General features: G+C 43.5%; 1 protein-coding gene and 1 long non-coding RNA gene across 14 annotated transcripts in view; one reads left to right on the top strand and one right to left on the bottom strand.

Annotated features, from left to right (window-relative positions):
* Positions 1-14,892, top strand: part of ABCG2 (ATP binding cassette subfamily G member 2 (JR blood group)) — a 134,114-nt gene that overhangs the window by 70,360 nt on the left and 48,862 nt on the right. The window contains exon 1 of one of the 13 annotated variants that reach the window (XM_081594038.1): positions 9,771-10,062. The exons of 10 other annotated variants lie outside the window; for them this stretch is intronic. Coding sequence is in view for 1 of the 3 variants with exons in the window: in XM_081593982.1 (XP_081450108.1) it covers positions 14,710-14,753 (44 nt within the window). In the remaining 2 variants the exon portion in view is untranslated. Of the gene's footprint in view, positions 1-9,770; positions 10,063-14,120; positions 14,754-14,892 lie in introns of those variants that run through there. 2 more of the 13 variants (XR_014083091.1, XM_081593982.1) reach the window with 2 other exon arrangements.
* LOC145546682 (uncharacterized) lies at positions 10,780-14,873 on the bottom strand. The gene is made up of 2 exons (XR_014083146.1): positions 14,785-14,873; positions 10,780-10,912 (listed from the first exon to the last, which is right to left on the bottom strand). It is a non-coding gene; the product is annotated as an uncharacterized LOC145546682 (long non-coding RNA).

The following is a 14,892-nucleotide window of genomic DNA, read 5'->3' as shown; positions in this document are numbered from 1 at the left end:
TTCTTTTTAATTAGTTTATTTATCTATTTTTTAACTTTACAATATTATATTTGTTTTGCCATACATTGACATGAACCTACCATGGGTGTACATGTGTTCCCCTTCCAGAACCCCCCTCCCACCTCCCTCCCCACCCCATCCCTCCGGGTCATCCCAGTGCACCAGCCCCGAGCACCCTGTATCATGCATCAAACCTGGGCTGGTGATTCGTTTCACGTATGATAATTTACATGCTTCCATGCCATTCTCCCATATCATCCCTCCCTCGCCCTCTCCCACAGAGTCCATAATACTGTTCTATATATCTGTGTCTCTTTTGCTGTCTCACATACAGGGTTATCTTTACTGATTTACTAATTCAATATATATGTGTTAATATACTGTATTGATGTTTTTCTTTCTGGCTTACTTCACTCTGTATAATAGGCTCCAGTTTCATCCACCTCATTAGAACTGATTCGAACGTATTCTTTTTAATGGCTGAGTAATATTCCATTGTGTACATGTACCACAGCTTCCTTATCCATTCGTCTGCTGATGGACATCTAGGCTGCTTCCATGTCCTGGCTGTTATAAACAGTGCTGCAATGAACATTGGGGTACATGTGTCTCTTTCCATTCTGGTTTCCTCAGTGTGTATGCCCAGCAGTAGGATTGCTGGGTCATATGGTGGTTCTATTTCCAGTTTTTTTCAGGAATCTCCACACTGTTCTCTATAGTGGCTGTACTAGTTTGCATTCCCACTAACAGTGTAAGAGGGTTCCCTTTTCTCCACACCCTCTCCAGCATTTATTGCTTGTAGGCTTTTGGATAGCAGCCATTCTGACTGGTGTGAAATGGTACCTCATTGTGGTTTTGATTTGCATTTCTCTAATAATGAGTGATGTTGAGCATCTTTTCATGTGTTTGTTAGCCATCTGTATGTCTTCTTTGGAGAAATGTCTGTTTATTTCTTTGGCCCACTTTTTGATTGGGTCATTTATTTTTCTGGAATTGAGCTGCAGGAGTTGCTTGTATATTTTTGAGATTAATTGTTTGTCTGTTGCTTCGTTTGCTATTATTTTCTCCCATTCTGAAGGCTGTCTTTTCACCTTGCTTATAGTTTCCTTTGTTGTGCAAAAGCTTTTAATTTTAATTAGGTCCCATTTGTTTATTTTTGCTTTTATTTCCAATATTCTGGGAGGTGGGTTATGGAGGATCCTGCTGTGATTTATGTCAGAGAGTGTTTTGCCTATGTTTTCCTCTAGGAGTTTTATAGTTTCTGGTCTTACGTTTAGATCTTTAATCCATTTTGAGTTTATTTTTGTGTATGGTGTTAGAAAGTGTTCTAGTTTCATTCTTTTACAAGTGACTGACCAGTTTTCCCAGCACCACTTGTTAAAGAGATTGTCTTTTCTCCATTGTATATTCTTGCCTCCTTTGTCGAAGATAAGGTGTCCATAGATGCATGGATTTATCTCTGGGCTTTCTATTTTGTTCCATTGATCTATATTTCTATCTTTGTGCCAGTACCATACTGTCTTGATGACTGTGGCTTTGTAGTAGAGCCTGAAGTCAGGCAGGTTGAATCCTCCAGTTCCATTCTTCTTTCTCAAGATTGCTTTGGTTATTTGTATTTCCATACAAATTGTGAAATTATTTGTTCTAGTTCTCTGAAAAATACTGTTGGTAGCTTGATGAGGATTGCATTGAATCTATAGATTGCTTTGGGTATTATACTCATTTTCACTATATTGATTCTTCCAATCCATGAACACGGTATATTTCTCCATCTATTTGTGTCCTCTTTGATTTCTTTCACCAGTATTTTATAGTTTTCTGTATATAGGTCTTTTGTTTCTTTAGGTAGATATATTCCGAAGTATTTTATTCTTTTTGTTGTGATGGTGAATGGAATTGTTTCCTTAATTTCTCTGTTTTCTCCTTGTTAGTGTATAGGTATGCAAGGGATTTCTGTGTGTTAATTTTATATCCTGCAACTTTACTATATTCATTGATTAGCTCTAGTAATTTTCTGGTGGAGTCTTTAGGGTTTTCTATGTAGAGGATCATGTCATCTGCAAACAGTGAGAGTTTTACTTCTTCTTTTCCAATCTGGATTCCTTTTATTTCTTTTTCTGCTCTGATTGCTGTGGCCAAAACTTCCAAAACTATTTTGAATAGTAGTAGTGAGAGTAGGCACCCTTGTCTTGTTCCTGATTTTAGGGGAAATGCTTTCAGTTTTTCACCATTGGGGAAGCTTGTATCGGTGTTCTGGTGGTTGGAGCTGGATTTCTTCTCTCTGGAGTGCAATGAAGTGTCCAGTAATGAGTTTTGAGACGTCAGTGAGTTTGGTGTGACTTTGGGCAGCCTGTTTATTGAAGCTCAGGGCTATGTTCCTGTGTTGCTTGAGAATTTACATGGTATATCTTACTCTGGAACTTGTTGGCCATTGGGTGGTGCTTGGTTTCAGTGTAGGTATGGAGGCGTTTGATGAGCTCCTATCTTTTAATGCTTCCTGGATTCAGGAGTTCTCTGGTGTTTTCAGGATTTGGACTTAACTCTCCTGTCTCTCTGCATATAAGTTAAATAAGCAGGGTGACAATCTACAGCCTTGACGTACTCCTTTTCCTATTTGGAACCAGTCTGTTGTTCCATGTCCAGTTCTAACTGTTGCTTCCTGACCTGCATACAGGTTTATCAAGAGACAGGTCAGATGGTCTGGTATTCCCATCTCTTTCAGAATGTTCCACAGTTTATTGTGATCCACACAGTCAAAGGCTTTGGCATAGTCAACAAAGCAGAAATAGATGTTTTTCTGGAAGCTTCTTGCTTTTTTGATGATTCAGTGGATGTTGGCAATTTGATTTCTGGTTCCTCTGCCTTTTCTAAAACCAGCTTGAACATCTGGAAGTTCACGGTTCATGTATTGCTGAAGCCTGGCTTGGAGAATTTTGAGCATTACTTTACTGGCATGTGACATGAGTGCAATTGTGCAGTAGTTTGAGCATTCTTTGGCATTGCCTTTCTTTGGGATTGGAATGAAAACTGACCTTTTCCAGTCCTGTGGCCACTGCTGAGTCCTCCAAATTTGCTGGCATATCGAGTGCAGCATTTTCACAGCATCACCTTTGAGGATTTGAAATAGCGCGATTGGAATTCCATCACCTCCACTAGTTTTGTTCGTAGTGATGCTTCCTAAGGCCCACTTGACTTCACATTCCAGGATGTCTGGCTCTAGGTGAGTGATCACACCATCGTGATTATCTGGGTCGTGAAGATCTTTTTTGTACAGTTCTTCTGTGTATTCTTGCCATCTCTTCTTAATATCTTCTGATTCTGTTAGGTCCATACCATTTCTGTCCTTTATTGAGCCCATCTTTGCATGAAATGTTCCCTTGGTATCTCTAATTTTCTTGAAGAGAACTGTAGTCTTTCCCAATCTGTTGTTTTCCTCTATTTCTTTACAGTGATTACTGAGGAAGGCTTTCTTATCTCTCCTTGCTATTCTTTGGAACTCTGCATTCAGATGGGAATATCTTCCCTTTTCTCCTTTGCTTTTCGCTTCTCTTCTTTTCCTAGCTATTTGTAAGGTCTCCTCAGACAGCCATTTTTCTTTTTTGCATTTCTTTTCCACGGGGATGGTCTTGATCCCTGTCTCCTGTACAGTGTCATGAACCTCTGTCCATAGTTCCTCAGGCACTCTATCAGGTCTAGTCCCTTAAATCTATTTGTCACTTCCACTGTATACTCATAAGGGATTTGATCTAGGTCATATATGAATGGTCTAGTGGTTTTCCCTACTTTCTTCAATTTAAGTCTGAAGTTGGCAATAAGCAGTTCATGATCTGAGCCACAGTCTGCTCTCGGTCTTGTTTTTGCTGACTGTATAGAGCTTCTCCATCTTTGGCTGCAAAGAATGTAATCAATCTGATTTCGGTGTTGACCATCTGGTGATGTTCATGTGTAGAGTCTTCTCTTGTGTTGATGGAAGAGGGTGTTTGCTATGACCAGTGCATTCTCTTGGCAAAACTCTATTAGCCTTTGCCCTGCTTCATTCTGTACTCCAAGGCCAAATTTGCCTGTTATGCCAGGTGTTTCCTAACTTCCTACTTTTGCATTCCAGGTCCCCTATAATGAAAAGGACATCTTTTTTGGGTGATAGTTCTAAAAGGTCTTGTAGGTCTTCATAGAACCGTTCAACTTCAGCTTCTTCAGCGTTACTGGTCAGGGCATAGACCTGGATTACCATGATATTGAATGGTTTGTCTTGGAAATGAACAGAGATCATTCCGCTGTTTTTGAGATTGCATCCAAGTACTGCATTTTGGACTCTTTTGTTGACCATGATGGCTTCTCCATTTCTTCTAAGGGATTCCTGCCCACAGTAGTAGATATAATGGTCATCTGAGTTAAATTCACCCATTCCAGTCCATCTTAGTTCACTGATTCCTAGAATGTCGACGTTCACTCTTGCCATCTCCTGTTTGACCACTTCCAGTTTGCCTTGATTCATGGACCTAACATTCCAGGTTCCTATGCAGTATTGCTCTTACAGCATCGGACTTTGCTTCTATCACCAGTCACATCCACAGCTGGGTATAGTTTTTGCTTTGGCTCCATCCCATCATTCTTTCTGGAGTTATTTCTCCACTGATCTCCAGTAGCATATTGGGCACCTACCGACCTGCAAGTTTGGCCTTGGAGTACAGAATGAAGCAGGGCAAAGGCTAATAGAGTTTTGCCACGAGAACACATTGGTTATAGCAAACACCCTATTCCAACAACACAAGAGAAGACTCTACACATGGACATCATCAGACGGTCAACACTGAAATCAGATTGACTATACTCTTTGCAGCCAAAGATGGAGAAGCTGTATACAGTCAGCAAAAACAAGACCAGGAGCAGACTGTGGCTCAGATCATGAACTCCTTATTGCCAAATTCAGACTTAAATTGAAGAAAGTAGGGAAAACCACTAGTCCATTCAGGTATGACCTAGATCAAATCCCTTTGAGTATACAGTGGAAGTGACAAATAAATTTAAGGGACTAGACCTGATAGAGTGCCTGATGAACTATGGACGGAGGTTCGTGACACTGTACAGAAGACAGAGAGCAAGACCAACCCGAAGAAAAAGAAATGCAAAAAAGCAAAATGGCTGTCTGAGGAGGCCTTACAAATAGCTGTGAAAAGAAGAGAAGCGAAGAGAAAAGGAGAAAAGGAAAGATATACCCATTTGAATGCAGAGTTCCAAAGACTAGCAAGGAGAGATAAGAAAGCCTTCCTCAGCGATCAGTGCAAAGAAATAGAGGAAAACAATAGAATGAGAAAGACTAGAGATCTCTTCAAGAAAATTAGAGATACCAAAGGAACATTTCATGCAAAGATAGGCTCGATAAAGGTCAGAAATGGTATGGACCTAACAGAAGCAGAAGATATTAAGAAGAGGTGGCAAGAATACACAGAAGAACTGTACAAAAAAGATCTTCACGACCCAGATAATCACGATGGTGTGATCACTCACCTAGAGCCAGACATCCTGGAATGTGAAGTCAAGTGGGCCTTAGAAAGCATCACTACAAACAAAGCTAGTGGAGGTGATGGAATTCCAGTTGAGCTATGTCAAATCCTCAAAGGTGATGCTGTGAAAATGCTGCACTTGATATGCCAGCAAATTTGGAGGACTCAGCCTTGGCCAGAGGACTGGAAAAGGTCAATTTTCATTCCAATCCCAAAGAAAGGCATTGCCAAAGAATGCTCAGACTACCGCACAATTGCACTCATCTCACATGCTAGTAAAGTAATGCTCAAAATTCTCCAAACCAGGCTTCAGCAATACGTGAACCGTGAACTTCCAGATGTTCAAGCTGGTTTTAGTAAAGGCAGAGGAACCAAAGATCAAATTGCCAATATCCGCTGGATCATCGAAAAAGCAAGAAAGTTCCAGAAAATCATCTATTTCTGCTTTATTGACTATGCCAAAGCCTTTGATTGTGTGGATCACAGTAAACTGTGGAAAATTCTGAAAGAGATGGGAATACCAGACCATCTAACCTGTCTCTTGATAAACCTGTATGCAGGTCAGGAAGCAGCAGTATACAACTGGACATGGAACAACAGACTGGTTCCAAATAGGAAAAGGAGTCCGTCAAGGCTGTATATTGTCACCCTGCTTATTTAACTTATACGCAGAGTACATCATGAGAAACGCTGGGCTGGAGGAAGCACAAGCTGGAATCCAGATTGCCGGGAGAAATATCAATAACCTCAGATATGCGGATGACACCACCCTTTTGGCAGAAAGTGAAGAAGAACTAAAGAGCCTCTTGATGAAGGTGAAGGAGGAGAGTGAAAAAGTTGGCTTAAAGCTCAACGTTCAGAAAACTAAGATCATGGCATCTGGTCCCATCACTTCATGGCAAATAGATGGGGAAATAGTGGAAAGTGTATCAGACTTTATTTTGGGGGGCTCCAGAATCACTGCTGATGGTGACTGCAGCCATGAAATTAAAAGACGCTTACTCCTTGGAAGGAAGGTTATGGCCAACCTAGATAGCATATTTAAAAGCAGAGACATTACTTTGCCAACAAAAGTCCGTCTAGTCAAGGCTATGGTTTTTCCAGTGGTCATGTATGGATGTGAGAGTTGGACGGTGAAGAAAGCTGAGCACCTCAGAATTGATGCTTTTGAACTGTGGTGTTGGAGAAGACTCTTGAGAGTCCCTTGGACTGCAAGGAGATCCAATCAATCCATCCTAAAAGAGATTAATCCTGGGTGTTCATTGGAAGGACTGATGTTGAAGCTGAAACTCCAATTCTTTAGCCACCTCATGCGAAGGGTTCACTCATTAGAAAAGCCCCTGATGCTGGGTAGGATTGGGGGTGGGAGGAGAAGGGGATGACAGAGGATGAGATGGTTGGATGGCATCACCGACTCGATGGACATGGGTTTGGGTAGACTCCAGGAGTTGATGATGGACAGAGAGGCCTGGCGTGCTGCAGTTCATGGGGTCGCAAAGAGTCGGACACGACTGAGCAACTGAACTGAACTGAACTGAACTGAATAGACCTAGGGTGTTCATCTTTCAATGTCCTATCTTTTCACCTTTTCACACTGTTCATGGAGTTCTCAAGGCAAGAATACTGAAGTGATTTGCCATGCCCTTCTCCAGTGGACCACATTCTGTCAGACCTCTCCACCATGACCCATCGTCTTGGGTGGCCCCACACGACATGGCTTAGTTTCATTGAGATAGACAAGGCTGTGGTCTGTGTGATCAGATTAGCTAGTTTTCTGTAGTTATAGTTTCAGTGTGTCTGTCCTCTGATGCTGTCTCGCAACACCTACCATCTTACTTGGGTTTCTCTTACCTTGGACGTGGGGTATCTCTTCACAGCTGCTCCAGCAAAGTGCAGCCATTGCTCCTTAACTTGGACAAGGGGTATCTACTCACGACAGCCCCTCCTGACCTGAATGTGGAGTAACTCCTCTTGGCCCTCCTGTGCCCATGCAGCCGCCACTCCTTGGACCTGGGGTAACTCCTCTCGGCCGCCACCTCTGGCCTCATGCTCAGGGTAGCTCCTCTCGGCCGCCACCCCCAGCCTCCGGACCAGGCTAGCTCCTCTCAGCCACGCTTCTGCGCGGACCGTCGCAGCCGCCTCTCTTCTGCACAGACCATCACAGCTGCCTCACTTCTGCATGGACCGATGCAGCCGCGTCACTTCTGTGCAGACTGTCGCAGCCCCCTGGGTGTTCATTGGAAGGACTGATGTTGAAGCTGAAACTCCAGTACTCTGGCCACCTCATGCAAAGAGTTGACTCATTGGAAAAGACCCTAATGCTGGGAATGATTGGGGGTAGGATGAGAAGGGGACGACAGAGGATGAGATGGTTGGATGGCATCACTGACTCAATGGACATGGGTTTGGGTAAACTCCGGGAGTTGGTGATGGACAGGGAGGCCTGGCGTGCTGCAATTCATGAGGTCACAAAGAGTCGGACATGACTGAGCGACTGAACTGAACTGAACTGAACTCCTGTCTCTAGTTTTCAGTCTTATTCTTACAGTAGCCTCAAGACTTCTCCATCTATACAGCACCGATGATAAGACATCTAGGTTAATGATGAAAAGTTTATCCACAGTGAGGGACATCCGGAGAGGTTCACAGAGTTACATGGAGAAGAGAAAAGGGAGAAGGGAGATAGAGGTGACCAGGAGGAGAAGAGGGGAATCAAAAGGGGAGAGAGCAAGCTACCCAGTAATCACTTCCCTATGTGCTGTCCGCCGTCTAGATCTCTCAGAGATGTTTACGGAGTTACACAGGGAAGAGAAGAGGGAGGAAGGGGACAGAGGTGGCCAGGAGGAGAAAAGGGCGAATCAAAAGGGGAGAGACAGATCCAGCCAGTAATCAGTTCTCTAAGTGTTCTCCTCAGGCTGGAACACACAAAGAGAGTCACAAAGTTGGGTTGAGAAGAAGAGGGGGAGTGGGGAGATGGAGGCGACCTGGTGCAGAAAAAGGAGAGTTAAAAGGGGGAGAGAGCAATCAAGCCAGTGATCTCCCTCCCATGGAAAAAATGGGTACTGAAGATTGGGTTCTTGAAGATACAAAGTTGATAACAAATACTAAAAAGCAAAGATTAAAAATCTAGAGTAGAGGTTAGATTCTCAAAAATACAATATTAAAAAAGAGAAGAGAAAAAAAAAAGGAAAGAAAAGAAAAGAAAAAAGAAAATAAAAAACCCCACCAGAGTCCTCAAAATTATAAAATAACATATATGAAGTTTGCTTTAAAAAATAGGGTCTTTTTTTTTTGCAAGTTAATAGTAGGTTATAAAAATGAAAATTGAAGGAGTAATAGAGGGACTTAAAAATAAAAAATAAAATAGAAAATAAAATTTAAAAAAATTTAAAAATTAATAAAAAAAGTTTTAAAAATTAAAAAAATGATAATAGTAAAAATATATCTAGGACTTTCTCTGTAGCTGTTATGGACAGTGTGGGGTCAGTTCATTTTCAGATAGTTCCTTTGTCCAGCTTGTACTTCTCAAGGTCTATAGGCCCCTTCCTATGTGGTTGGTGCTATCTACAGGGTTTTAATCTATTGCACCTGTCAGTTCCAACGCGGTTCCCTCTGTTTCTTTTAGCTTCTTCTGTTTGCTGGTCTCTTCAGTGTCTAATTTCCACCCTGACACAAGGGGGGCGGTGGTGGTCACTTTTTTTTAGTCTCACTTGTTCAGTCGTGCTGTGGGGAGGGAGGAACACTGCAAACAAATCTCACTGGCGTGTGCTCACAATGATTCAGCCACACTGGGTTTGCCCCGCTCACGGTGTGTGTGCTTTCCCAGTCTACACTGCTCAGCCGCTAGGTTACACTGCCGGGGACTGTCTGAAGCAGGCCCCTGGGATTGCCTGTACTTCCCAGGTTTAAGCCGCTCAAGTTCAGGTTCCTGGGTAATTCACAAAGGCGCAGACTTGGTTGAGCCTGGGTTTTGTGCCCTTCCTAGGTCCCAGCAGCTCAGGTGACCAGGTTTTTGGCTAATGTGGTCAGGGGCTGAGACTTTTTCCCTTCCCCCATCCCAGCCGCTCAGTTTTCTGGGTGTACAATGGGCCCAGCTTCCCAGGTGTGCCGTGTGTCTCCCCTGGGGAGCTGATCTCTGGCTGTGACCCTTTCGGCGGGTGTCGACCCTCCAGAGTCCCAAGAAGTCCTGGTTAGCAACAAGGCCTGCTTGCAGTTCGGTATAGGATGCCTCTCTTGGGTCACGATTCCGCCCTTCCGGCTCTGGCTGCCCTAGCCTGCCCGTCTCCGGCGGGGGATGGGCCAGTCTGCAGCCGGCTTGCTTTGCTCAGTCCTTTGTTCTGTGAGCGGGCCTGGCGGTGTCTTAGGTTAAGGCTTTTCATGAGAAAGCTATCCTGCCATCTAGGTTGCTGTCTCAGGCTAGTTCCCTCAGATTGCCCTCGGGGCATTCAGGCCCAGTCCTTACCCAAAGCAGTGCAGCCAGCCCCTCCCTGCCCAGCCCCCGCTTGCTAGTTGGGGATGCGTGTGTCTGTGCTGCCGCTCTGCTGGGAGTTACTGTTAGGTACGTAAACCACGGGTTTTAATTATTTATTTATTTTTCTTCCCAGTTATTTTGCCTTCTGAGAGTCCAAGGCTCGCCACAGACCTGCCGGAGAGAGTGTTTCCTGGTATTTGGAAACTTCTCTCTTTTTTAAGACTCCCTTCCCGGGAGGGTCTCTGTCCCTACCTCTTTTGTCTCTCTTTTTATCTTTTATATTTTGTCCTACCTGGTATTGAAGACTATGGGCTGTCTTTCTGGATGCCTGATGTCCTCTGCCAGCATTCAGAAGTTGTTCTGTGGAATTTGCTCAGCGTCTAAATGTTCTTTTGGTGAATTTGTGGGGGAGAAAGTCGCCTCCCCATCCTATTCCTCCGCCATTTTAGGACCGCCTCCGCGTAATCCAGTTTTCAACTGAGCAAAATCTTTCCATTGTCAGTTCATCTGGGCTAACCCAGGTACCTCTTCTTGAAATTAAGTTCAAGGAAAATCTGCTCCTCCAGCGAGGATTTTATTCACCACCAAATAAAACTAAGGATAATCAGCCAGTAGTGGAGATCCAGGACCCAGAAGAGACTTACCTAAATTCATCTGGACTCTGAGGAGGTGGCCAGGCACAAGAGGTCTTTGCTGGTGCCAAGGCTCCAGATTCTTGTAGAGTTCAGGTGAGGGGAGAGAAATCTGCTCTGGGTCCCTTTGTCGCTAACTAAAGCAGTCAACTGAAGAAAAACGCACAACCTAAAAGTTGCAAGTTAAGTTTTATTTGAGGACCTTACTGAGGACTGTGGTTCAGGAGACAGCCTCCAGATCACTCTGAGGAACTGCTCCAAAGACATAAGAATAAGGGTGTAGCCAGGATATTTAGGAGATTTTGCTGAAACAAAAAACAACAACAGAAAAAACCAAACCATGTAGTCAAACATCAAAGATAACTGATAGTCACAAAAAATAGACATTACTAGTTAGTGATTTTAGTGCTTTTCTGTATGAGGAGATATAAGACTCTGGGCTCATTGTAATTATTCCTTATATATGCATCTTAACTATCTAGGGCCAGTGCCCAGAACACATAATGCTTCCTCTTTTCTCTATCCTAATTTCTCCTCAGCTGTAGCAGGAGGGTTTGGGGAATGTGGCTGCAGTGGCTAATGGCTTGATCCTTGTTTACCAGAGTAAGAGGCAACATTTTTTGTTTACTAGAATGGCAGGCAACATTCCTTGTCCACTCCTGTCAGTTTCCTCTTAAATGTAAATGAGTGTGAATGTAAATGTAAAATGAATATAAAGTGTAAATGAGTTTCCATGGACCTGAAGCTGGACCATTATCATACTTGCCCTTGTTTTTCCTTAATTGGGCAGTTTTGGGGAGGTAGAGAGTGGGGTTGCTTTGGAATGAGGCAAACAGTAGAGAGTCATTATGAAACTCCCATTGGCTGTGACCTTGCTGTGGGAATAGGTGCCTTTTGCTTGTTGGAATGCTGGATCTTCCTTGCTCTCCCAGCCCCACTCTCTCGTGTATAAAGGCTGCACACCAGGGGTACTTCTGGCATCCTAAGATATATATCTGAATACACTCTTCCTTAGAAACCAGATAATGTTTTTACATAACAGTTTCAGAGTGCTTGTTTTGTGTCTGGTATTGTATTTAAGAGGCTTCCCTGGTGGCTCAGATGGTAAAGAATGGGCCTGCAGTGCAGGACCTAGCTGTCACAGGCAGGACAGTGTCCCCATCTTGGCTCTTGAATGACTACAGTAACCTCTATGTGGTCTCCTTGCTCTGCTCCTCTCTCCAGCACCCCCACCTCCCACCACCCCCCAAGTCAGAGTGATCTTTTTAAACATAATTAGATTATGTTATTCCTCCACCCAGAAGCCAAAGCAAAGTTCTTACAGTGGCCTGAGGTATGGACACTGCCAGAGTTGACCTGAACCTCTGACTTCATATCCTACACTCTCCCTCCCTCTGCTTCAGTCCCACTGGCCGTGCTATTCCTTAGGCTAGCACTTGATCTTGGCATCACACCTCCAGAGAGCCACCCTCAGGTTTCTGCTCAAAGGCCTCATTGGGAAGGCCTTCCCTGACTTTGTTTCCTCCTTCACTTTTATTTTTTTCTCTTTAGCACTGCTGACTCTGACATTTTTCATAAAGAGGAAAAAGGAACCCTGTATGCGAGACATCAAAAGAGACACAGATAAATACAACAGTATTATGGACTCTATGGGAGAGGGCGAGGGCGGGATGATATGGGAGAATGGCATGGAAGCATGTAAATTATCATATGTGAAATGAATCGCCAGTCCAGGTTCAATGCATGATACAGGGTGCTCGGGGCTGGTGCACCGGGATGACCCGGAGGGATGGGATGGGGAGGGACATGGAAGGGGGGTTCTGGAAGGGGAAAACATGTACACCCATGGTGGATTTATGTCAATGTATAGCAAAACAAATACAATATTGTAAAGTTAAAAAATAGAAAATAAACTAATTTTAAAAAAAAGAGAGAAAGGAATAGGGGTTAAGGACACACCCCATACAGTCAAAAATCCATTATGACTTTTGACTCCTCCAAAACTTAACACATATTTTGTATGTTATATGCATATCTACATATATTTTATCATTCATGACATATCTAACTTTCTTGACTTTTTTCAGTATTTCAGGTTTTTTCAAATTGTTGCAATTCTTGAAAAAAAAAATCTTCCAATATATTTATTGAAAAGAAATCCACAATATAGGTGGACCTGCACAGTTCAAGGAAATGGCAACCCACTCCAGTGTTCTTGCCTGGAGAATCCCAGGGACAGGGGAGCCTGGTGGGCTGCCATCTATGGGGTCGCACAGAGTCGGACACGACTGAAGCGACTTAGCAGCAGCAGCACAGTTCAAATCTGTTTGTTCAAGGTATGGCCAAACGCAAGTTCATATGCTTGACACACAGTGAGGCCAAACTGAAACATTGGAGTTTGGAACAAAGAAAGGTTTATTGCAAAGACCAAGAAAGGAGAATGGGTGGCTGTACTCAAAAGATGTGAACTCTCTGATGGTTTTCAGGGAAGTGTTTTTATAGGCAAAATTTGGGGTCAGGGCTGCAGGGTGTGTGACTTCTGATTGGTTGGTGATGAGTTAACATGGTGGTGTTTCAGGGATCTTGTGCTCAGCCTGAAGTTACCATTGTCCATCTCGGTGGGGGCCTTAGTTCCTATAGAAAAACTCAATTATTGTAATGTATATCCCTTGAGGAGGGACCCTGCTCCGTGGCTGTCCTATTGTTGCTTGACTGCCTTTCCTTGGTTTCTGCATTCCTTCACTCTTCTAATTAGCAACCGTTTGAATCTGCCCTTTGAAACTCAGGGAAGGTCTGAGAAGCTGAAATTTTTTCCCTACAAACAAGAAACAGGGGATACAGAAAGACTTTTGTATGCAGGAAGGCCACACAGGGTCCTGCCAGGTTTCAAGGGTCAGTTTGTAGTTCCATTATGTACACTTTTATCTATTTAAAGAGAGGATTGGGATTAAATTGAGGAACTTCCCTAGTGGTCAAGTGATTAAAACTCTGCCTTCTAATGCAACGGGTGTGAGTTCAATCCCGGGTCAGGGAACTAAGAACCCAGATGTCTCAGGGTGTGGCCAAAAAGTAAAAAAATAGTAATAATAAAAAAAAATTTTTTTAAGTTTAAGTTAAAAAAGGGACAGGAAACAGATCTATGGTTGTCATGGGCTAGGGTGGGAGAGGGAATTTCTTTGGGGTGATAGAAACGGTCTCTGTCCTACTTTTCATAGCTACATGTCTGTATACATCTTCAAAGTCCAAAAACTGTACTTAAAGAGGATGTTTGACTGTCTACAACACTGTTTACTGTTGACATGTTTTGAATAAACATGACAAAAACCAAAGATTAGGCTGAACCATGAGTAGAGTTGGTGTTATGTTGGAAGGAATGTTATATGTACCAAAACATTCCCCCTCTTGTTTATCTATTCCTTTTTCCTTTGTGTGGTGTGCATTGTGTTTGTGTTAGTCACTCAGTTGTGCCTGACTCTTTGTGACCCCATGTACTGTAGCCCACCAGGCTCCTCTGTCCGTGGGATTCTCCAGGCAAGAATATCAGAGTGGGTTGTTGTTTCCTTCACTAGGGGATCTTCCTTACCCAGGGATCAAACCCGGATCTTTACCATCTGAGCCATAAGTCACCAATTTTCCGTGGATCCTTCACTGGCCTTACTGTGTATCTCCTCAGTGCAGGAAGGACAGGGAGCTGTAGAATGAGTGAGAAGATGGCTGAGGGGACCTGTGGAGCTTCCACAGTGAAGTCTTAGCTCCCTGCAGGGCATATGTCACCCTTTGATGGCCTTTGCTGCCTCTCCAGTCTAATTTTCTTACTGCCCTTTCCCCAAAGCTGAACTTTAATATAATGAACTTATCAAGTAAAAAAAAGTCACAATCTAAAAGTTGAGGGTTATGTATTTGGAGGGGATTTTTAGGACTTCAGGCCGAGGAGGCAGCATTTCAAGTAGCCTTGAGAGAACTGCTCTGAGGAGGCAGGGTGGAGGAGTCAGGTTATATAGACATTTGCAACAAAGGACAGGTAGTGTGAACATCAAAAGTATTTTTGTGAATTAAAGAAAACCAGCTATCTCAAGTTAAGGAATTTAGCACTTTTCTGTATATGGCAAGATGCAAGCCTCTGAGCTCACTGAATTCTTTCCTTATGTAAGTATCTCAGCTATCTGGGGCCACTCACTGTCTTGTGGTTTTTCACATCCTGAGTTCTTCTGTGCTCCCCATATGGAGTGGCTGCAGCCTGAGAGCTGCCAGATCTTGCTGGTGTTCTTCTTCCTGGATGCGCTGG

This window comes from Giraffa tippelskirchi, chromosome 1 (genome assembly GCF_054371585.1).
Source record: "Giraffa tippelskirchi isolate mGirTip1 chromosome 1, T2T-mGirTip1v1.2.pri, whole genome shotgun sequence".
Lineage (NCBI taxonomy): Eukaryota > Metazoa > Chordata > Mammalia > Artiodactyla > Giraffidae > Giraffa > Giraffa tippelskirchi.
The sequence above is the reverse complement of the archived record's forward strand: the minus strand, read 5'-3'. Positions and strand labels throughout refer to the sequence as shown.